This window comes from Pithys albifrons, chromosome 5, assembly GCF_047495875.1.
Source record: "Pithys albifrons albifrons isolate INPA30051 chromosome 5, PitAlb_v1, whole genome shotgun sequence".
NCBI classification, from domain to species: Eukaryota; Metazoa; Chordata; class Aves; order Passeriformes; family Thamnophilidae; genus Pithys; species Pithys albifrons.
This window is the reverse complement of record NC_092462.1, coordinates 8,114,211-8,139,004: the sequence shown is the minus strand read 5'-3', so window position 1 is coordinate 8,139,004 and position 24,794 is coordinate 8,114,211. Positions and strand designations below refer to the sequence as shown.

The following is a 24,794-nucleotide window of genomic DNA, read 5'->3' as shown; positions in this document are numbered from 1 at the left end:
ATTACAAAAACAAAGGTCAGATTAATACCTACTATTAGTCTTGGCCAAAATATTTGGTGTTTCTTCTAGACAAAAGAAACACAAAAGATTTCCTATCTGCACTTTAGAATGGAGTCTAATACAATGCTATATGGGAGTTGTTTTTTACAGTGGAATTTATACAGAAAAGTATGTAGGGAATTCACTGAGGATGAGATGGTGACATACTATGTTGAAGGTTGAAAGAGTCGAGCTAAGAGGCTGCATAGGATTCATGTAGTGATGAGGAAACAAATCACATTCAATACACTTGAAAAATACCTTGGCAATTAGGAATAAATCAGTCAAAGCTGAGATGAAATTTTAAACACAGAGAAGGATCCAAATATACAGAGAAGAAAATCACTCTGAAGGTTGGACTGATTTCAGAGACATTAAATTTCAAATCACAGAACACAAAATAACCTGTTCAGGGACTAAATGTGGAGAATGTCTCTGCAAGATCAAGTTAAACTCCTGAGTGAATTCAATTTTCAGAATTACTGTTATGTGAATATCTAAAGTCTGGAGATAGAAGTTGCAGTACCTGGGAATGACACATTTTAGTGACAAGTTTGGAGTCCTGAAGTCCAGGGCACGTGGTACAGGAGCACAAGTTCCTTGCACACGGAACAGGGTTCTGACTGGAATCTCATTCAAGATCTTGGATTGAAAGGGATTTATCAGTGTCACATTGGTTATACTTTTCTAAGTCACCTTCACCTTAGCTAATCACAGCTGTGGCAGGAAGAAACAGGTTCTGCCTGCATTTTCCAGCTGCTCTGATTTCCTCTGATGCTCTGGCATGACATGAGATTTGTAGGCCTTGCCTTGACTTACCTTTATCCCTGGCAAAACAGGTCTGAATAACTGGGCTGAGCAGTCACAGCTTTTCAGCTACAAATCTGGCTACAGGATTTATGTGTTTGCTGCAATGTTCTTTATCAATGTCATAATATTAATTTTTTTTATTTAATTCCCCTACCAGTCATAACTGATGGTATTCTATAGCAAATAACCTATACAGTGGAGTTAAGATTTTTGCCACAATCTTATGAGGATTCTTAAACAAAAACCCTTTCTTCTTCTGTAAGTCTACCTGCTCTGCTGGAATTTCCTCAGATAAAATTTCTTCTTCCAGCATCATCTTTATATCAGCTTTTGCAATGCTGTGTAGAAAAGGTGAGCTCCAAGCAATACTACTTTGTGTCATTCTTTTGACCTACTATTGGATCTCCTCATCTTCCTTGGATACAAAAGTACCAGTTTCTCTCCTTGCTGCAATGGCTCAGGAAGCAGACTCTTCTCCATTTCAGAGTCTGCTGCTTTCCTCCCTTTTTATTTAGAAAATATCAGCACCTTCTTTTGACATGACACTGATTCCCTGGTACTCGAATAAATAAATCAAAGCCACCACTATTAATGCTTTTTGCAACTGAAATGACAAGCTAAAAGGCTGCTCCATAGTGCCCTCTCTTAAGAAAATGCCAGATTAAACTGTTACTCCCTTTAGGTGGTGCCTGACTGAAGATCTTGATGACATGTGGAACAGAAAAGCAATAAGAAGGTACTCCCCTCATCAGGATATTCCCATTGGCAGCTCAAACCTATCCTACTGAAAGTAGCTGAGAATGGAAAGTCTGTTTACATGTTACATCTGCCCTGGACATCTCACCTTCTCTTCAAAACTGCCAGGCTGTACTTGGCACCACTGAGATCAGTCCACTGCATATCCAGTTGTATTTACCTGCATTTTCACTCTATTTTTTTTTTCCTCAGGCAACACCCAGCCTGACAGTGTGTTTTGTCTAATTTCTATCCAGAATTTTATTCAACAGGTTTTTAAGAACTTACCTGTTTCCACTAACATTAGCCATGTCTTTTCTTCACATTCTAACTGCTATCTTTAAATCTTTCATCCTCCTCCACACTTCCTGATCTTTCTTCACTAACCATTTGTGTTTCTTCAAACTACCTCTTTCCTGACTGAAGTTTATTCTTCTTCTCTTTCAATCTTTATCTCGATGTCAATCCTTCTCTTTTTCTGAAGAGTCATTTTCATACTTTCCACATACTTTCTTTACCAAAGGATTTCTAATTCTTAAAGTGATGTTTTCTCCCCAGGATCTCACCTGTGTAATTAGAGAGCAATATAACCACTTTAAATTTAACCCCTTAACATTTAGTTTACTAGCCATAAGTGTATATTTTGTTTTTTAAGCTTAGATTAGATGAGTCAGTTTTACATTGTGTTTTTCATAATACAATAAAATTCTAGTCAAAATAAGGACAGAACAAGGTGAAGATGCTGTATCATAGAAGAAGGAGCCCTGTACCTCAATGAATAATTCATTTGCGAACCATGGAGGTGTTAAAAATCTGAGAACAATAACTAAATATAATCTGCACCACAAAGCTTGGGAGTGCTGAGTGGGGGTTATTCACTTGAACTCAAAGACAGTGGTCACAGTTTGGGTGTAGGTGCCCCGATGAAAATGCCAGGACTGTGGTCTCCTATGTTAATATTATAAAAGCTGTGATCAGATCCCTTCAACCTCAGATGCAGCAGAAAAGCAGCTGCCAATTGTTTCTAAACTAACTGAAGAAAAGAAGTAGAACATGTTGCTAATCCAAGCTGATGACAGGAATGTAGAAAATTAAGAGACCTTTACTCCAAAAAGATCTTCAGTGGCTGGAGGCAGAGAATGCAGGAAATTTACTGTAGGCTATAATAATTGCTGTCTGCCCTGGGAAATGGCATCAAGGCCAGAGCAGTCACGGCTCCACGCAAGCACATCCTCTAATTATTGAAAAACCTGTGTAGAGTCTCAATGTTAATCAGTCTCTCAGAGACTTCAGCTTTATGTGGTTAGTGCAGATTTATGGCATTTTTCTTTTCTTGTTATTAAAACTGATATTTCACAAGGAAGAAACTATCTCCAGACAACTGTTAAAATGCAAAGTTTCAGTCATAAAAGAGAACTGCAGATTATTCTGAGACTATTCCACAGAGAACCCAAACAAGAAGGGTAAGAAACAAAACATCAAAGACACATGGAAAAATGGAAAAAGATGAGACTTTAAAATATTAACTAAAGATGCAACAGTTGGCCTATAGATTCAAGAGGTTATAGTGTAATTAATTAAGTGCTTGTTACAATTAGGGAAATAAACAGCTAATGCACTAATGCAACATGAATAATACATAACTATAAAAAATGTAAAACAAATTGAGAGGTTTGCATAGCCACATTAACAGAGTGATCTGCATTACTGTATCAATGATGTCCTTAGAAAACAAACACAGAACTTCAAAAACCTATTGCAAGGCTATAGTTTGCTTCCTTTTAGTAGTCCTGCAGTAAGGGTATAATGTACACTTTCTGATTATTCTATTGGGATGATTTTATATTATATTTTGGTCCATAATACTGAAGCAATTTTGAAATATTATACACAGTGGTCTTGGACAAATAATGTTTTATCAATAATATTTCATATTTTCTACCACCTGGGTCTGCAAATTTCTGGCAAAGTGGAAAAAGTTGTGTGCCTCAGGATCTTTTCTCTTACTCCTACATATTACATCAATCCCTGCTTTCCAGAAGTACCTGCCACTTCATAAATAGAACCCTGGGAGAGTTCATAGAAACCAAACCATGAAAACTGCAAACTTCTACGCCACTGACAGGATTTGAGCAGGGCTTGGAGGTAGGGGAGTGATAGATGTGTTACTCACACATCACTTAGTTGTCATAATTTTGACAAATATAAAGTAACAGATCTGATTTGTCTACAGGTTTTAATTTACTACTGATGGCTCTTTGCTCTTCAGTGGCCTAAATTAGCATCAAAATAATCCTTCTGGAAAGACATGCATAAATACTGCATAAAACCTGACCATAGATTGTGCTTATAACCCAAAAGTGGCACATTTATTCTATATAGAGAAAAGACTGTGCAAGATACCCAATTATCTGTATGGGAACAGGAAGTTCAAAAGATGTAACTGGAATAAGCAGTGGAATGCCTGAATCAGAGCACAAGACTGCAGTCAAAAAAGGATATGCAAACTGACACCTGACAGCAGCTCTTTATTCCACTTATGATGCTAATACTTGAAAAGAAAAATAAGGACTAAAATACCATGGCTTTATATGCAGGAAAGATGCAGAATTATTTGAAGTACAAAAAAATTGTATGCAAAAGCAAGCAATGTGTTCAAGAATTCTCTTATCAGCACAGAAGGCTCTTAAATATAAAGACATCTGAGACACTATTTTAGACTAACAGTCCATAAGCTTAACTATGATGGTGTGATAACTTAAATCATGTCATGTGCACTGAAAAGTGAATCACAGCTGCAGTTTTCAGTCCCTGATTTACTCTGAAGGTACAATCAGTTACAACAATCAAGAAACATTAAAGCAGTCAAGTGTTTTATTTTCTGTAAAGATTATGACCAAGTCCAGTCAGCATCAGAATATATATTTCTCGTTTTGATATTGAACTTGAACACACACCAGCTAATCTTGGGAGGTAAAACATGGAGTTGGATCACTATTTTATTCCCAGACTGGCATGTGAAAAATATGAAGTAACTTGGCTGTTACCAAAGCAACTAACACTGCAATAATTGTTGCAATAGCAAATAAAAATAGGCAGGGGAAGCAGGGAAAGCCGTGCCTGCTAGTGTGTTTGTGAGCCAGGCTGTACTGGTTTGGGCTGGGATAAGGGTTAATTTTCTCCAAAGTGGCTGGTATGGGGCTTTGCTCTGGATTTGTGCTGCACACAGGGTTGATAATACAGAGATGATTTATTTTGCTGGCAAAGAAGCTGGGGGTGCATGGGAACCTGGGAGCAGACACAGCCTGGAGAGGTAACTCAACTCACCAAAGGGATAATTCACACCATGTGCCATCATGCTCAGTATAGAAAGTGGGGGGAAAAGGAGGAAGGGAGGAAACGTTTGGAGTGATGACATTTGTCTCCCCAAATAACTGCTACACAGGATGGGTCTCTGCTCTCCTGGAGATAGATGGCTGAGCACCTGCCTGCCCATGGGACGGAGGAAATTAATTCCTTGTGTTGCTCTGCTTGTGTGCACAGCTTTTGCTTTCCCCATCAAACTGTCTTTATGCCAACCCATGAGTTTTCCAGCTTTTCTCCTTCTGATTCTCTCCTCAATCCCTCTGGGGGTGTGAATGAGTGGCTGTGTGGGGTTTGGCTGCTGGCTGGAGTTAAACCATTACATAGGCAAAAGTAATTAGACTGATGATCACTAACTATGGGTTATAACTCAGATGTCTACCAAAGAATAAAACCACTTTGTAATACTCGATGTTTTATATGTAGCAGTTTAGATCTACATGTTTTTACTGGAATATTTTTTCTCTTTCTCGGCATCAGCCACGACTTTCTGCCTTATTACTGAGATCCCTATCCAGAAAAATTCGAAGGCTTTCTCACCCTTTTAATAACATCATGCTGAAATGCACCTGTATGCAGATTATATAAAAACAGACATAGAAGTCTTGATTTTCACACTTGTTTCTCTATCTGCATAATTCTATCTTTGCTCTTTAATATTTACATGTTTACTTTATAGCACATTAATTTTAAAACATGAAAAACTGAGTTTTACTGGTCGTAATGTGATGTGAAGTGTCACCTTTATAAGATACGCTATTCTGCAGTAACTACTGCAAGCTGCAGTACTGCTGTTTTTACTTATACTGTCTTAAATCATTGCTACAGAAATCCTGTAGTAATATTTTCAAAAGGAGGAGAAATGCTTGATTTTTACAGGTAAATGTAATTTGCAACCCCAAAACTGTTTTAACCCACATGAAAATTAAGAGTAGTTAATCAATAGAACTTTCAAATGATACATACAATTATCAGTTATATTTACCCTCTGCTTCAACTATGAAAAATAAAAAGTGTAACACCACTGTTTATTCTATAGTACATTATTATAAATCACTGAAAATACAGCTGACAGCTCCAAGGATATAAAGAGAAAGTAAATTTTTCTAAAGACTTGGTTCACTGCTTTTCTAACCTGCCAGTTACTGGCCTTATAATGATGAGAAAGTATTTTATCTTTTAAAATAAATATAAAATTTTTGGATAAGGAGCTATTTAACTGAATAGAATCTTTTAAGACTGAATATCAGGTTTGAGTAGAGATTCTTTACTTACAAATGAAACAGATACTCTGCAAAGACTTAAAAAGTTTACATCAAAATTGTTCCATTAAGCAGTCAGTGACAGTCTACGAAGACAAGTGTGATTTTCATTTTATTTCATTATTTAATGAATTTTGCTTCATTTTATTTTATAAGCCATTCAGAATTTTATGTTGATATCCCATCTTTGCCAATGCACATTGTAAGTGGTGTCATTTTTTGATTTTGTGTACATAAATGAGTGATCAGAGATGAATGTTTCTTGAGTAAATCTTTCCTGGGAAGAACAAGTGTAACACGTATTTAACTTCTTCCTGGATACAACTGTGCCATAAGCAGTAGGACCTGCTTTTCTGGGCATGCCTGACAGTGTTTTTGCATGTTGTGCTGCCCCACTTGCCTACTCCCTATCTGTATGGATTCTGTCCCTTTTCAAGAGACAATATAAAACACTGGAAAAATATACTGAGATAAAGACAGCAAAAATGACTGCTGTCATAGGAAGAAGGTCCATTTTGCTATGAGTTCAAAAAAGAATGAAGAATTAACTGTAAATGAGAGAAAGAAACACTAATACTTAAAGGAAAACATGAGGCACAAGGAAGAATAATCACCAGCTCTTTAGAAACAAGCCATGTAACTGCCTCACACATTCTTGTCCAGCTCTGTGCAGTGTTAAAATCAAGGCAGGATCTTTGCATACACTTCAGTCATCAAATTCTCTGCTATGGTACTCTAAGAACCTGTGCCAATTAATTTGCATCTGAGAAAAGAAATACTAAATTAAGACAGGGAAGCTGCGTGTTCAGATGGACACAGAGACTGAAAGACAGTGCCTCAACTCTGCTCAGGTTCAAAAGGGTAAGGATTTACTATGAGGCCTTAGTGAGAATTCGGATGCAAAGCTCACAGGATGGACAAGAAGGTGGCTGTTAACAGTACAAAATTAGATGATTACAAGTAGGTGATTATAAGACTACATTCTGCAAGATTTTTGACCCTGAACTTTTGAAATCATTATGGCAGAAAAGGCTGGTTCTGCAAAGCAGAGAGAAGGAATTTTGTTGCTTTCCAAACCTGTTACCCAACACCACTCTCCCAAGCCAATTCTACCACTTTTCCCTTCCTCTTTGGCTTAGCAGTGCAGTCATGCTGCTGGCAGTTCCAAATATTCATCTGAACTCTTTCCCCCATCAGACTGAGCAGTTCCAGCTAGCTCTTTCCATTGTGTCCCCAGCAGTGACACAACAGTTTTTGGATTGTTGTCCTATGGCTTTACCAGCTATTACTGGCCTTCAATGAGCAGAGGCACAGGTGTATCCTCGCTGAATCCTCTATACTGGGTTCTGGAGACCAGAAATTCCTCTTAACAAATCCAAGATCAAAGAGAGATGGGTGCTGACATAACAGTGTATCATCCAGGAGGAGATAACATGGAAATTCATTATGGATATAAGGTTCCAATCTTTCTTGCAGTAAACTCCAATTATTATCTTAAACATTGCCATAATCCATCTCTCAGCTGGGCCATGTTGCTAAACTACAATTTCAGCTCAGCTTTTGTTTCTAGACAGAGATACTTAGCTCAAAGTGTTTAAATAATTATGTTCAAACAAATTATCATTAATCACCCTTTAGTAATACATATCTGGCAACATTCAAGTCAAAGCTAAAAACCGATGTTGTTATGACATAAAGATAAGGAGTTGTTATGACATAAAGATAATGAATTGTTATGAAGGTTTTGAATTCATGGTCAAGTCCCAAGAAAAGCAGCCCTTAGCATCACACTCTCCTTTCTTCTGGAAATGAGAGATTTAAAATTCAGAGCACCTGTATATCTGTGGAAAATTATGGTGAGGACAGAGAAAGGTAGACAATATGCCTGAGTTCTCTGCATCTGAGACAACTGGTGTAAAAATGATATGTATGTGTGTACTACAATTACAGTAGTGTGAAGTCTGTCCACAGAAGAATGCCAAGAATGTCTGTTTTCAATAAACAGCATGCTATCCCAAGGCCTAACTTATACAAAACTGTCTGACACAAACTTCTGTTTCACATTTAGAGAAGAATGTGACTCAATGGCAGCAGTTTTGGCCATGTGGCCACCACAAGACAAAGGCATTGACGTCAAAGCCTGCTGCAATGGAAATCCAAGTTCAGCTCTCAGCATAGCAATATGTCTTTTTCAGGATTTATGGCCCTAAATTGTGATTTCCAGCTGCTGAATTCTGTTTCACTCTCCAAAAGATTTTACTTTGACTAGATAAGCAAGTAGAAAAAGTGTAAGGCTAGACTGGACCAATATTAACTTGAATTCATTAACATGGACATTCCTGAGACTGAGGGACAATAAATGTCTCTTCCATCTGTGAATGCTTGGTTTTGAGGCAGATCCATAAAGAATGAGTGAAGCTGTGCTTCCAGGGACACAGGACTTTTGCTGGGAAACTCCTGCTTCCTTGTTCTTGACATCTTGCAGCAAGTTAAAAGTCTTCCTCCTCTTTGCATGGTAGTGAAGAAAATCAGGCAAAAGTTCGTGATTCCAGTAAGGAATACTGATTCCACCAGCATTACTTCACTGAATTCTCTGGATCTATCAGTTCAGTTATTATTTTTGTATTACCTGGTAATTTAGATACAGTTACTGTAGATTCTTCAGCCTGTGTTAGATATTCTCTGTATTCCCCAGAGTTCTGCATCCTGTTTTATACTTCTTTTGTTTTTATCAGTTGTCACCTATTGTGCCTCAGTATTTTACTCTTGGGTGCTTCAATTATATATGAATGTGATGTGCTTCACAGCAGCTAGTTTCCATTTGCCATCTAAATATCTTTGTACATGAATGTAGTAACCTACATTTAACTTCACAGGCAGTTGTGCAAATCTACTGTATTTCAGCTTTTGGGGTTTGGTGTGCTTTTTTTGTCTGCTTGCTTTTGTTTGATAATTGATTTCTAGATGTTTTTTATCTCTGCTTTCCAAACCAAAAATAAAATGGGAAAAGGGGGTGGGGAAAATGTTAGGAAATAAGTCACACAGTCAACCCTTAAACCTGTAGGGAAAGAGGGATTCTTGGGATACTAGAGAGCCACCTTACCTAATAGGTTTAAGCATATTGGCTCCCTTGGTGGTGTTCATGTACTGAAACACAACAATTTAAAAACAAAATTCTATTACAAGAAAGAGTAGCTTGCCTGGTTTTAATGTCTTAGTGATAGCAGTATTTGCACAGCAATGGTAACACCTCACCAGACTGATTTTTCAGAAGTGCCTTCATTCCACAAATAAGCAGAAACAGTTTTCCCAGTACTCCTAAAACTAAGACACTTTGAAAACAGAGAGGCAAGATCCCTGCTCTGAGTATTGTCTGCACAGAAAAAAGCCAGGTAAAGAAGGTGGCAGGCATATGAACTGGCATTAACATTTATATAAATATCTTCTGACTTATTTTCAGAAAATATTTACAGTATCTGAGACACAAAAATTTGATACTTTTCTAATTTTTTATGTAAATATAGATACACTGAAGGAAAATTTCCTTATACAGTATCACAGGACATGGAAATAGAACTTAGTGTTAAATTCCTATAACTTTCAGACTGGGGTTTAAGTCTTAAAATGATATGAAATAAGAATCAGTGCATTACATTATCAAAACCATGTTTCTTTTTACCAGTTTTTTTTTACTCAACTACTTGTTGGAAGTCTGTGCCTCAGCCTACAATATTCAGAAAATATAGAGGGTAGAAAACATGCTGAAAAAAATATTACCTGCCTGCAAAGGTGACCACGAGTGTTTTCAGAATGTTCTCACTTCTTGAAGTTAATTCACAGAGCAGATAATGATCTGCTCAAACTCATGGACAGTAGGGGGGCTTATAGGGAAAATTTGCTTTAACACTTTCATAAGCACTTATCTTTCTGCTTGCATCAAAATATACATTTAATATAATGCCAGTGTTCAGAAAAATACATAAAATGATAAACATATCATCTTGTAGGGGAAAAAAAATCTCAGTAATAGAAGAATAGAAAATACCTGCATTAAAAAAAATTCAAAATAGAAGCCTTCAATTTATAGAAATACAACATTGTATTTGTTTGGATTTTGGCTTTTCTGAATCCCATGAGCACCTAATATACCTGGTAGACTATTTGGAAATATTTTTAAAAGTAAATAATTTGGTAGGACTTTTTAAATCAGTTGTTAATCTATGATGTAAGTGGCAATCTCACTAATCAGGAAAACAGCATGAACAAGTGGTAAGTAAATACAAATCAAAATACATCAAGAAATAAATGTCTGGAAAAAACCCAGCAATGCACTAGGGAGTTTTCTGACTTCAAATCTGTGCAAACACAGATTGAGCTTAAGATGTGTGGTTATTGGCTAAACAATTTTTAATGAAATATAAAGACCTATGTGCTCTTAAATGGATAATTTATGTGCAATGTTATTGTCTCTCAAGGTTTAATTAAATGTTTGCCTTGTGGCTAATCAGCTACAATTAATAAATGTAGCCTATATTTATGTCCCTTATAGGGAATGTTAAAATGGCCTCCATTAGAATTTCAGTATCACTTTTGTGACTGGTTGATAACAACAATCTGCTGTATCAGAAACTTCCACAAAATACTTTGGTAAGGACACTGATCAAATTACAGTAGTGTAATGCACAGGTTTGCCACAATGCATCATTTTACATTCAGTTTGGAGCTAAGTCCCTAGAAGTACTTACTGCGGAAGTGTACGCTTACAAAGTGCTTCTCATCCCCAAAGTTTCCAAAGATCAATTTAAACATCTACCATATCAAAAAAAAGAGCAACATTTTTTAGCCTTGTGGATAGAAAAGAGTTTACACAGTGGAGTATAAACATCCATTAATCACTCAACATGCTGAACCCAAAGGATCTGATCTATCTCTGGCATGACACACCTAAATGTTGTCTTAGGACTATGCAACACCACCACATTATTTTCCTAGACATGACCTTTCCATGCCTTTTCCACTCCTGCTACTTTCAGTTATAAACCTCAATAGGTAAATATTTAAAATGTAGGTGAGCCTGTGCTGGGTATTCTCCTGCCTGAATACATTATATAAACCATAGGCTGACAGAGAACAGGTCAACACTGGCTCTCACTGACAGTGTTCCAGAAGTCATTCTGAAAGAGAATTTTAGATCTCCTGACCTCAAAAGGCATCTATTCTAAGTAGTTAACATATTGTTATATATCATTCACACTACAGTAGTGCACCAAGGTTTCAGGGCCAGGCTCCATCATAAAATGTGCCCTGTAAATAATAGGCAGTTTCTTCTCTTGTTTTACATGAGAGGCAATGAATGGGTGTGACTAGAACTAGAAAACAATAATGAAAAAGGGTTTAATAGCAATTAATAATAAGCAATCTTCAGGGACCATGTGCAAAACTGTAGAGTTTCAACTTACTGGGTAAAAAAATTATTCATCAGCCAGCTTAATATGGGCACCTCTTGCTGGCAATCTTTCTTATAACCTCAAATTACTTTTTCACTAATTCAAGCATAATCTATCATATAAGGAAAAGAACTGTACAGGGTAATTCTATTACCATCACTTAAGCCATTCATTTGGATTGCACCTCCTTTGATTTAGATTCTCATTCAGCCACAAGTCCTACCATGTACAGCATCATGAAATTCACTCCGAGGAATCTGAAAGGCTGCAAATACTGCTGCCTTCTACTAGGATAACGAAAGGCATAAGTAATTGCAGTTCAGTAAGGATATTGGAGGCATATTTTGTCTCAGGAAATGAAAACTTATTTAAGAATAACTTATTTCTCTTGGGATTGTAAAGACATCTTTATCTGTAAGTCGCTGTTCTTTCACACAGGCTTCCATTCATTACAGAATGAAGAGTATAAAAATTAATGTATTAGAAGTAGTTAGCTCAGTTCTCCATGAAACAGCTTGTCCAAACATACACCAGAATAAACAGACTGAATAGAGAAAACACAGTAAAGTTTTCTAAACATGATTACAGTGCTTATTCTAACAGTTACTAATATTAGTTCTACACATAAAACATTTTTAAAGGCTCTATAGGATAAACAGTCATAACCTAATTCTGATTACAATTTCCCATTCAATCATGAAGGAGACCTTCAAACCCACTTGCCTGAGGCACTGAGAAGCTCCAGGTCTTTGACGCTCATGAAAGAAAGATAACAATCACTCTTCAGGGGAGAGAGATTTTATTATACATACCCCCGTGGGTTTTTTTATCCTTTATCAAACTGCACCTTTGTGGGACTTTAATTTCTTAATGGGTTGTTTATCCTTTCCCCCTTAATTCATGATGATAAGCTAGATGTCACAGAAATATTGTTATGGTGATGAAAAAGTTGTACTGATGGGCTGAGTCAGGGATGTAGTTTGATTAACTTTTTATATAAATCTTTCTAGACAGCTTTCAAAAGAAGGCAAAACAAGCAAGTTGACAATGTTACAAATGTTTCAGTAGGTGAAAATCTATCTGATGCAGACCTATAAATCTGTGAGTAATAATGCCTGAATTAAGTAACAATTACCACAAAACCAGGAAGGGATATTGATGGGATAAATTATGGTTTATTGTAGCGAGAGAGCAGGAAAGGGAGTGAAGGTAAAGAAATAAAATGCATGCTGGGGCAGTTTTATCTGTAATGCATGTAGATTATAGGGCCTGCAATGGAATGAGATAAAAGACTTAAGAGTGTGATTTTTGAAAAGCAGTATTACTTGTAACTCCATCATTCATGAGTAAGTTCATGAGGTGCTCTCAGGCAAATGCCAATAAAACTTTTGTACAATGCCACATTTGTGTATGCTATACACATCTGTCAGGTTAAAGAAACACTGATTTAGACACCTCTGAGATATGTTAGGTTACCATGAATCCAGTTATGCCATCACTGGAACATGACATTGATCTAGTATATCTATGCATAATATGTATATAATGAATAGCAAGACTAGAGATCCTTACAGTAATTTCCACACATAAGTTTGTTTGATCTTCATCAGCACTGCTGTCTCCATCTCATCACTCAAACAGAAAGCTGAAAAAGGAGATACATGATGTAGAGACATTCCTGAAGTTGGTTAAAGAGGTTGCAAGTGCTGCATTAGAAAAACAGTGGAAACCTTTAGTCAGTATGATACTGATTATTCTGATCAAAATATGCATTTTCCATAAAGAAAAAAAGCAGAGGCAAGTCCTCAAGCTTAGCTGTGTATTCCAACTGCTTCTGAAAGTAAAAGAGATGATTCTTGTGGGGAAAGTGACTTCTATATTCAGTAATACTTTATTGCTATAACAAAGAGCAGTACCACATCTTGCCTACCACAGCCTTCCTTTCCTAATTGCTACACGTACCAGAACTCCTATTTGTGAGAGCTCTGTTTTTGCCCTGCTTCCTTCTTCAAGTCCTAGTTTCATGCTGGTACCTGACCAGCAAGTTTTGCAGCATCACCAGTACCTGGCAATCCGCACATGGCAGAACTGGGCTCCATACTGATCCACAAAGCCACATGCTCATCTCAGAAGTGCAAGCTTTTATACTTTTTGTGCATTTGGTACCTCTTTGTATACTGATTGCTGCCTGCTAACCTGCTCAGTGTTGCCACTCTCCAGTTCCCTGGGTTTGTATTTTTAACACCATGATGTTTTCTCCTTTTTATTCCTCTTTATGTTTTTCTCCAAGATCACTTTAGCTTTTACCAAGCCTCTCCCTTTTTCACCTCTTCTAAAGTGAAGGAGTGGGGAAAGTTCAGTTTGGGTTTTTTCTGCAGTGGATAGGTTAACAAGTTACAGGAAAATCAAAACCAACAGGGACCAGGTAGAAGTCAAAACATTTTCTTTTTTGATAAGCAGTGTTCAAGTATTCAGTATTGAAGAATGCCTAGATATGTTCTGGCAAGTTTTATGCATTGCCATATTTAAGCACAGAGAGTGTATTAGCAATTTCTTTCTCATATAACCATTAAAGGTGCACAAACATATTTTCTAAGGGTAGCAGCTACTCAAAATGATCAATACATTGCACTGCTTTCCTCTTTAGGTTACATTTTTAAGTATGCCAACATCTGAGAATCAATTTTAGCTCAAATTAATTCTTCACATAGTTTTTGGAAAGTGTATCTGCTATAAAATATTATCCTTCCTTGGATATTATCACTGCTTACAGAATTGGAAGAGAACCTACTCTAATTATAGGAACAAAAAGTGTTAGCAACTGAAGTTATTTTTTTCCATGCATAGACAGCCTTTCCCTTCAGGACTCACAGGCCAAATATTTCTAGGCCAATTAAATTAATGCTACAACACAGCAATGTAATAGGAGTTGGTTCCATCCTCAACCACAGAAAGGCTACTGCCTCCTCATATTACTATATAGATGTAGACTGCCTTTGATTCTTTGCTAAAGAGTGTTCTCTCTAAGTTACATATTGTCTGGCATGCAGGATCCTTTGAACACATCTCCATAAAAATAAAATCTTACTGTGCTTCCAAGTCAAATGAATTATATATGTTTAACACAGAAGATGTAGCCATGGTGTAAATGTCTGCTTGTGAAGTGCTTCAGATATCATTGCAGAATATTACCAGTAATTTTAAATCTGCTGGTTTATATTTTCAGTTTTTACAAGTTTTCTTTGTAAGTTTACATTCAGGATACAAATAATTGTGTCACTGAAGTATTTCACACAAAACCCAAAATGATAATAAGTAAAATGTTTTATTGAAGTCTAATTAAATTACATCAATATGCAAAACCTGCAGCCTCATTAAGAAAACAAAGTCTGTTTGCCAGGCTCTAATTTTCTGCCAGGACATAGAGGATTTTTGAGCAGAAGCCCATGCTAATTGGAATTATCCGTTTTCTTTACAATTTTTTGTTAAGTGAGTTTTACATTGGCTATTCTGCATTTTGCCTGTGACAAATGTCACATTAATAAACTAATATTATCCCATTTATTCTTTTGAGGTATTAAAACAATACTTGCTTTATCCTCCTTAAAAATGTCTTAGTGCTCCAAGAACTTCCTAATATGAACATTGATGGAGCATGCAACTTCATGACATGTTAATTCCAAACTCTATAATGACAGTTTTCTTTCAGTAACTGAAGCTGAACCATCCTCCTACATTATCATTTGAATAGAAAACTCTTCCATACTATACAACATAATTACAGCAGCTGCCATCTTCCCAAATGCACAGAAGAATGTATATGTTTAACATTCAAAGTTTGTCACTAATTATGGCTAAGCTGTTATCTTCAATCCTTAATAGTCTTCTCACTATTCAGATAATTTTTTGTGTTCTATTCTTGCAAAAACCTTCCATTTTCCTCATTTTATCTCTATTGACCATCTGTATATTTCCCTTATAACCTTTTACTTCTCTCAGTAATTTTCTACCATTCCTACCTTTCAGTGTATATGTATGACACCACATTCCTCCTTCTGTTTCACAGATGTTTGCCTTGGAAACCACCCTGGCTTTTGAGCAAACATATTCCTTAGTTGTGGGATTATGGCTGTGTGGGTATCTGCACCAATATTCTTAAACCATTTCCAATTATGATTCTCCCATTTCAGATTAAATTTCTTCTCCCAGCAGTCTTACCTGATAATAGTATTCACCTTTATAAAATTAGCCTTTTCAAAGGATTAAGTATATGTATTATTGGTTTGGACTTAATTCTGTTTGGACATAAAAATGTGATTCAATCATTATCAGTTACATCTAAGCTATGGCTAATTTTTAGTCCTATGATCAATTCCTTTTCATCTGCCAAGATGAGATCTAATACAGAATTCCTCTGTGTTGGATGCAACACTTTTTGAGTTAGGAAATTGACATTTTAGGTGATTTGAAATTCGAAGTACATTCCAACACTGGCAGCACGAGACCTTCAGCATATGTCACTCAGATTGAAATTCACTCAGTACAGCAGTGCCTTCCCTATATATTGTAGGTGGGTAAGGCATAGGTCATGCAGTTCTCTAGCGTGATTTGATATCAGCTAAGTCCCCTGTCAGCTTCTAACTTATCCATTAGAACACTGACCCATAAACCTTCAAGATCCTTTGCTTCTAATTGCCATCAACTCAGAAACAGGTAATGCCACTTTTGAAGTGCTTTCTGTCCACTTGATCCTTCCAAAACAGATTATAACAATTGATTTTGACATTCCTGTTTTCCAAACGGTTTTAGCAATAAAAACTAGGTCAAATCTGTGTTAAAAAATGATCTCCTCTGTTGGTGTCAAGTTTCCAACATGAAAAGAGAAGTTACTGAAAAATGTCTGCTCTTTGTGTCCTGTAACATCCCAGCTGGGTTTATCTTATAGTTTTAATGCGCACTTTTCAAAAGCTCATTTGTTCCTTCTGAAGATTTCCATTTCTGATCAGCCCCTTGACTCCTTAGCAGACCAGTCCCTCAGAAGAACAGCTTAGAAGTCTTCTTGGAAGAACAGCTCCTTTGGGACATTAAATTAAGCAGCAGGCTCTCATCAACAGAGAGTGACAATGTTTTCCACAAAGCAAACATCTTCATGTTGGGTCACTCGGCTATTCAGTCTGGTATTTTTTCTACTTGCTCTTTCCCCTTGCTCAGAAGCCCTGAAGGATGTTGGAGAGGATCAGAGCTTCTGAAAGGATGGAGAGCAACAAAGATGAATACAGGACTGAAGAAGGTCTGTTTAGCCTTGAGAAGAGACAACAGAGAGGGGACCATCAATGTCTGTAAGTATCTACAGGGGAGGGTGCAAGGATGATGCATCAAGGCTCTTCTTAGGGGTGCCAAGCAACAGGACAAGGGGCAATGGCAGAAACTGATGCACAGGAAGGTCCACGGAATACGAGGAAGAGCTTCTCTGTAGTTGACGACACTTTGGAAAGGTTGCCCAGAGAGGCTGTGGAGACATTCACAAACCATCTGGACACAATCCTGTGCCATGTGCTCTGGGATGGCGCTGGTTGGGCAGGGTGGCTGGACCACTGTGTTCCCTTCCAGCCTGACCCACTGTGTGATTCTGTGAAAGAAGGAAGCCTGCTCTCTGTCACCTACGAGGCTGCCCACGCTTCCTTAGCTATCAATACAACATCATCCTGGCTCTTTGCTCGCCAGCTTCACAAATTCCCTCAGCCTTGTGGGATACTTCCGTTTGGGCCAACTCGTTCGGAGCTCCCCCGGACTCCAAGAAAACACACCAACGCCTCGCGTTGCTCCCATGTTTTCCACGGGCTAAAAGCCTCCTCCGCGGCTCCCAGGGGAGCAGGGGATGGCCGGGTTGGCTCCTCCCGGGGGGCTCCCGGACGAAGCGCTGCCCCTCCACCACGACCTGGCCCGGACCGGTACCCCCAGCGCCGACCAGCCCAGCCCCTCCAGCACGGCACGGCCCGGCCCGGCCCGGCACGGCCTCCCCATTGCCACCCGGCCCCCCCAGCGCCGCCCGGCCCCGTCGCCATGGCGAGGCCGCGGCGTCCCGGACCGCGCTGAAGCGCCGCGGGGAGCGCGTCCTGCAGCCGCTCCCCGGGCAACTCCCGCTAATGGGATTTATATTTTATTCGTAAAGAGGCCGCCGAGGGTCAGGACGTGCCGCGGATGGGGCCGCTCGGCAGGTGAAGGAGAAGCCGGAGGGTCCCGGGAGCTGGGTGGGAAGAGGGAGAGCGCGAGGCGGCATTCCCAGAGCCACAGACGCGGGGCAGCCGGGATATGGGCCGGGTTGGGACCGTGGCCGCTTCCAGGTTACGTGGAACAAACAACATCTCTCACGCTGGCTATAGATTTCAAACCAAAAGTTTTAATCCATTTTCTTTATTACTTTCAGTGATACAAAGCGCCGTGTCTGCCAGCCTGTGCTGTCACGCCCTGATGTCGCTTCGCCTTAGGAGGTGCCGGGTAACAGCAGCTCCACAGCAAAGGTAGCCTTGTGTAACCATCCCTACCTCCTCGGCTGCTCCCATCCCGGGAAACCCTCAGCCTCCAGCTGGGTCTGGGCGTGCCTCGGAACACGCGTGGGAAGAGCTAAGTGTGGCCAGCAGGTTCACTAAAAGGTGACAGAAAAGGCACGGCCACCGCCTTGGAGCGATCCCAGCCCGTGGGGAGATTCTCTCCATCGTGTGGTTCAACAGAGCACTTCTTTGGAAACAAATTGCACCACCTCGTCTTGCACTGAATTCTGTGGGTGTTTAATTGAGTAAATGAGATGTGGCTTGGGCTTTATAATAAAGGAGTAAGATGTAAAGAGGCAGGTAAATGCCTCCCTGACACCCGATCCCGTCAGATCTCAGAAGCCAAGCAGGGTCCGCCCCGCTTAGTACTTGGATGGGAGACCTCCTTGAAATACCGGGGGCTGTAGGTTCTAGTCCCGAGGACTTCACTGTTACCATCCAAGCTCGCTCGGTCGTGGCAGATGAATCTGAGGAGTTAAAGGGTAGGGCCAGTTCTGCGCACGCTGAGGCTCACCTAAAAAATCCACTGCGCAGGCTCGAAGGGCACAGCCACGTACGGAGAGCCCTTCCCAAATCTTCATTCACGAAGCAGAGCGATACATACACACATACAAGATGTAAAGGGCTTAGCAGTCTTTAAATGATCGGCAACGAAATTTACATGACTGTAATAGAAGGATGTGTTGCAGATGCCTTCTGTCATATGTCATTTACTTGTAAGAAATCACAATTACCTCAGAAATTGGGGAAATACACCCTCCATTTCACTCAGTAAACAACCTCCCACCTCTAAAATAAGAGTTAAATTGGCATTAATATGGAGGTTTTTATCTTTCCTAAGCTCTGAGTTTGAAATAGGAGTCAGGGCAGTAGTTTTGATCCTTGTGAGGCAGTAATGTACTGAGAAAAGTGTCTGCACGTGTCTCTTATGTTAGCGTGAGACCTCTGTGCAAGACAGCGTGTTTTCCCATGGACTTGATTCCTATGGGTGGGAAGCTGGAGCGTGTGAGCCAGCCAGGAGATGCCGGGTGCCCCGTGGGTGCAGCCTGGAGCCTGAGAGGCCACTGATTATAGCTCCCCATCTGTAGCTTTTCATGGACACAGTGGCTCTACTGGGATCTCCTTTCAGCTTCTTCTCCCTGCCTTGTCTGCCCCATGGGTGCAGCCAGCCAGCTCCACTGCTTTGCCAAATCATCAGCTGCCATTAAGGCATGTATGTTTTCTTTTTCTTGCTTAATACCTCAAAACAAAGAGGCTTGCACAAAGCTTTGCATCTTCTCTGGGCTTCACTGTTGTTGTTCCAAAGTTTAGTTACTATTTCTCACTGAACAGCATCTTCCTAAAAACGGATTTTCCTTTCTGTATAGTTTCTATATACAAACCTGTCATTCTCTATGAGAAGTGAAATCTTTTATAATGATGAATTACCCATAGGTATTTATGCTATTGATTTTTTTATTTTCCATGATACTCTTCTGTAAAATCTTGCTGCTTCTGATTGCAGATTAGTTTATTTACAAATAATATTCTTTTTCTTTCTGTAACAAATGTTATCATTATACTAGGCCCTAAAAGACTGACTTAGGAGAAATATCCTATCCTGTCATCTTTTCAACCTATAATTGTATTTTTGTTACTCAGTTCTAAGTAACACAATTTTTAAAATTACTTCACTATAACTGCAGCTAAATACTGCATCAGTGAAATGGCTTTTGATCCCAGAAAGGTTAATATACAAAATATTGGCTAGTCTAATGCTGAGCATTCAGTAACAAATTGATTCATATCTAATACTTATTTCTCATAAAATAAATTTCCTTCCACTAAATGTAGCAAATAGTTAAATTCTTTTCCTCCTTCTTACTCTATTCTGTTTTTCCATCCCTATTAAAAGTTTGTGCCTTCAGGCCTACCAGCAGGGCATGCAATACCTACATTAAACCAAATTTAAAAGTAAGGGTGCTCCTGCTGCTAACGTCCTCAGATCACAGACATGCAAAATGAAGGAACTGGCAGCTGAAACTTTAATGGTAGGAAGTGTAGACTGAATACTTGGGGAAAAAACACAGTAGCTCTATATGACAAAAAAGTCCTATTAGCATTTATGTGCTTCAAGATGACAGGCTAGACGATTCTACATAACTGTGGGGCTTTTGGCTTTTGTTTTAAGTAAAACTCTGTGTTGCAAGTATAGCATTACTTACATTCTTTCTTCAAAAGATTGTTACGATTACGTAGGATTTTGAACACTAACACAGTGACTGTTGTGGCATTCCATCATTTATAAAATATTATTAATATTTGGACCTAAATAGCTTGAGTAAGCACAGGGAATCCCATGCAAGTATCGTTCCTGAATCAGCTGTCCCTGTGCAAATCAAAAGCACCTGATTAAAACGGAGAAAACAATTGGAAGTTAGGTCATGACCCTTCCTATACATTGTGTCCTACTGAATAATGCTGAAAAGGTTTGTGTGGAACTGGAGTTGGGGTTTACATTTACTGGTTATAAAAGAGAGTGGACTGGGAAGCAGAACAAGAATAAGCTGCTTTGCTCTGAAGACATGGTCTCAACTAATGTTGGTTTTGTTTGTTTGTTTTAGTTAAAATGAATATGTTGCCTCAAGCCATCCTACAAAGCCCAGGAGAGCATCCCAGGTTCATAAAGCAGACTGTTTGCCCCCCATTAGACTTTGCAAGGTATGTACCTGTTTTCTTTCAAAGCATCCTTTCTACTGTGAATACCTTCAAGCAGCTTCGCCGAGGTTGCAAATTATTTTTTCTTTTTTGCAATATTTAAAACCACAAAAATCACAGGCAAGGAAATTCTCTCTTAGGAAAGTTTCATAATTAAAAAAACCAGAAAATGTGTTCTGTTTAAGGTATTTCATCCAATTCTTCAAAACCCTTTCAAAAGCCTTAGAAAGTGATTTTCATTTAGCATTGATATGAATGTAGGTCATTAAAAATATACTTATTTGGATGAAAAAACAAGATTTTTTTTTCATTTGGGCGCAGTTTTGCAACTCTCAAAATATAATTAATAAAGCTGGCTTGAAAAACTATACTGTGCTTAATCACTGAGAGAATTAACTCACGATCCATCTTCTTCTTGCACATACCTATGTGTTTTTCTATTCCATTGCACTCATTTCCCCTTTTTTATCCCTCACAGTGAGTATTGGTCTCTCAATTTCTTCTCAGCCCTGCTATGCTCTTTTTCCTGGAAGTGCCTCCATTTCAGAAAGAGTTGTGGTTGTTTTCTTCTTCCTCTTTTTTTTTTTTTCCCTGATCCCAGCATTCCCCTTAGCCTTTGGCTGAAAGGTCTGGCTTGTCTCAGTGCTAAGGAGCTGCATGTCCATATCTAAAAGCAGGAAGGATCTATGAACATTGTAACCTTGTGCCCAGTCTTTCTGAGGGGCTCATACTGAGAGGTGTCCTCTCACACATTGATAGAATAAGGACATGTCTTACCATTTATATTTTTAAATCTTTTATGGCTGTAGCTGTGTTCTGCACCCAACACTTTTCCCAGTAACTGCACTGTTGGAGAAGTCACTCCAGAGACAGGTGAGAGGCCTGTTTCTTCCCTGTACTTGGGGAGTTTCGTGTTCAAGGAGATCCTCCTGCAGCTGTGCTGTAGAGGCTGTGGCTATTTGAAGAGAAGAAATGTCTGGCTCTGTGATGGCCTAAACCATGCAGCAGATGCCTAGTGATGAGAACAAGACAAGCTCTGCCATTTTGTGTGATAGGAGATTTTGAGAAAGCTGGAGTTGACAAAATAGGCACTGGGGTGGAAAGTTACATGAGAATCAGTTTGGTACTTTACACAACTCCATTCCATTCTTTGATTAAGAGCCAGATGTGTTTATCATTAAATTTCATTCTATAAAATAGCTATTTTTCTCCTGTGTAGACTGATAACAGAAACAGTTATAGGAAGACATGGTCAAAATGTTATTTCTAGGATAGATGCCCATCGGATTAAAATATATTTATCTTTATTAGTGAGTGATTTAAAACTAAATAGGAGTCAATTTACAGATAAAGTGGACTTTTTTCATTCACTATTTATGAAATATAGTGAGTCATTATGGAAACACTGAAGAAATAAGGCTAAAACAGCTTCGAAAAAACAGGTGACAACTTCTGGAAGAAAAGAAAGAATGTCTTTTAGCCAGGACCATCCTCACCTCAATTCTCTATGAAGAAACAATGTTCATTTCAACTCACAGTCTCAGTCCTTCATGTAAATTAATTGTATTGGTTTTAATTCTCATTGCACATAACAAGCCATTTTATGATTTTTTGGAGTTGATGGAATTTTCCAGCGTGTTTTTTTCCTACGTATCATCTGCCTGTATTTTCTGTGTTATTGCTACATTAACATCATTTATAATAACCACCAGGATAAGTATTTATTATTTTTAGAAAGCTCAATTCTTTATGCTGGGTGACCATGTTAGTAATTGCATTGGTCCAATAGGTGTTATTGCAGAACTGATGTAAACAGCAATTAGTTTGCAAGTTTTTGCTTATGGTTTTTTCCCCTTGGCTATAGTTGTCTTTAAGTTTAGCATGTTAACCAATGAGAAGTCAGAAAATTATACCTTGGCTATAAGGCAAGTGACAGTCTAAATTATATATGCTTCTGAGGACTTTTCCCATATTTTTTTTTAGTTAAAATACCTTTGTGAAGACAATTAGAAGGTATCAGGCTTTCCTTTGTTTCAGTTTGAGATGGTTTTTAATTGCAGATACATTTGCACCAAGATGATAGTGATGCCTGGCAATTGCTGTTGTAGTTCACTGTTTCAGTTTGGGAGTTTGGACTTACCCCTCCTCAAGTATCTGATGTGTTGTCCATGTGCTATTGATGTGCAGAAATCTCCTTTTTGCAACCTTGAAGTACGAAAGTCAGCCAGCGCTTTTTTGTCTTGTCTACTTGATATTTCGTATTTATTTGCACAGAAATACAGTTTTTCAGGTTTGCTGCATCATATAGACCTATAGTGTCTTGAACTATGTTTCACAACAGTTTAAAATAAACAATAATTACCTTATCTTCATGATCGAAATGAAATTACATATCTTTCTAAATTGTGACTGTTTTGGTGTTAAAATTTTGCTTGCATTTTGGTATTGATTATGACTGAATTTTTATGGCAATATCCATAGGTGTACATTTAGCAAGATCAGCACAACTCATATGGTTTGTGTTGTATGAGCAGCCTGGAAGCACAAACCTCTGCTGGTGCTGCTCAGCAGTAGCAAATTCTGGAACAAATTTAAATGCACTGTTTGTGACGGAAGTTTTCACTGTTACATTGTTTTAAATACAGATATGTCAAAATATCTCTGCTTTGCTTAGCTATTTTGTTTTCATTTAAATGAACTTCATGAAGTGTCTTTGGTATTCTCAGAGCAATAAGGAGCATGATGCTTATATTAGTTAACATTATGAAAAGAATTTACTCTCATCACTGTAATGAAAGACAGCGGTGTAATACAGACAGAGAAAGAGGAAAGTAATAGATTTATGTGGAACACTAATGCTGAATTTCTTTTATCTTTGAGTGATTAACCAGACAATCTTTATGCTCTTTTACAGAAGAATAAAAATAAATTCACATTAGTTTTATAAGTAATAATATTCTCTACAGTCAAGATTTCAGATTCTATTTAAATACACTTTATGGTCAGTAAGTGCATATTATCCTTTCAAGGCATCTCTTGTGTATCAGAGCGGAGATGCAAAGAGTGGTGGCTTAAGTGAAAGGTGAAATGATGCACAGTTCCAATATTAAAATTAGATCCATGCATCCTGAAATTTGCTCTTCATTTTAAAGCCCTTTGGATTACCCCCCTAATGGACCATCTTTTGCAATATGCTGCTTAAACTGTGGAAAGTCAAGAGCAGTATTAAAACATTGCATTGCACCAAGGAAAACATTTTAAGTTGGATTTGGGGAATTTTTTTGTTGATTTGTTGGTGTTTTTTAATTTTGAAAAATAGATTGGACCACTCTAGTCCATACCAATAATGCAAAAATGTAATGGTTCTGGTTTAGGAAACAGTTTAAATATGGACAACTTAATCAATTATTATTGATTTATCTAATACATCATTTCTTCTAGTTTAGACTGAAATATCAGCCAGATCCTTGAAAGCTAATACCATCTCTGTTTGCTTTTAGAAATAAAGATTTGAAATAGCTACAGACCAAAAAATTTAAAAGATATTTGTATGTGTTTATAGAATGTCTGATATATTACTTTGTCAATATTTCAGTATTTAGCTCTACTTGGCAATGATAATATATTATACATGCTGCAGAAGTCTGTGTTAGCACCTTACAGTGTTTCTTTTAATTTTTTCATTTAAATTTAGGATTTATTTGATCAAAGACAAAGATGGCATAGATGATTATTTGGCAAAGAATATCAAAGGATTGTCAAAACAAGAAGCTGCAGCGTAAGTTGGCTTTTTCGAGGCATTTTAACATCCATAAGTTTATTGTTTCCTTTGTTTCTAGTCATCATAATCATTTAAATTTAAAGTTCCCTGGGCCCTACCCTTTTTAGCT

The 24,794-nt window shown here is 38.1% G+C and overlaps 1 protein-coding gene across 1 annotated transcript in view; it reads left to right on the top strand.

Annotated features, from left to right (window-relative positions):
• TTC29 (tetratricopeptide repeat domain 29) overlaps positions 1–24,794 on the top strand; it is a 306,940-nt gene that overhangs the window by 141,221 nt on the left and 140,925 nt on the right. The window contains exons 4-7 of the mRNA XM_071555080.1: positions 16,868–16,995; positions 18,084–18,177; positions 20,811–20,907; positions 24,599–24,682. Coding sequence (XP_071411181.1) covers positions 20,816–20,907; positions 24,599–24,682 — 176 coding nt within the window. The 5' untranslated portion in view covers positions 16,868–16,995; positions 18,084–18,177; positions 20,811–20,815. The remainder of the gene's footprint in view (positions 1–16,867; positions 16,996–18,083; positions 18,178–20,810; positions 20,908–24,598; positions 24,683–24,794) is intronic.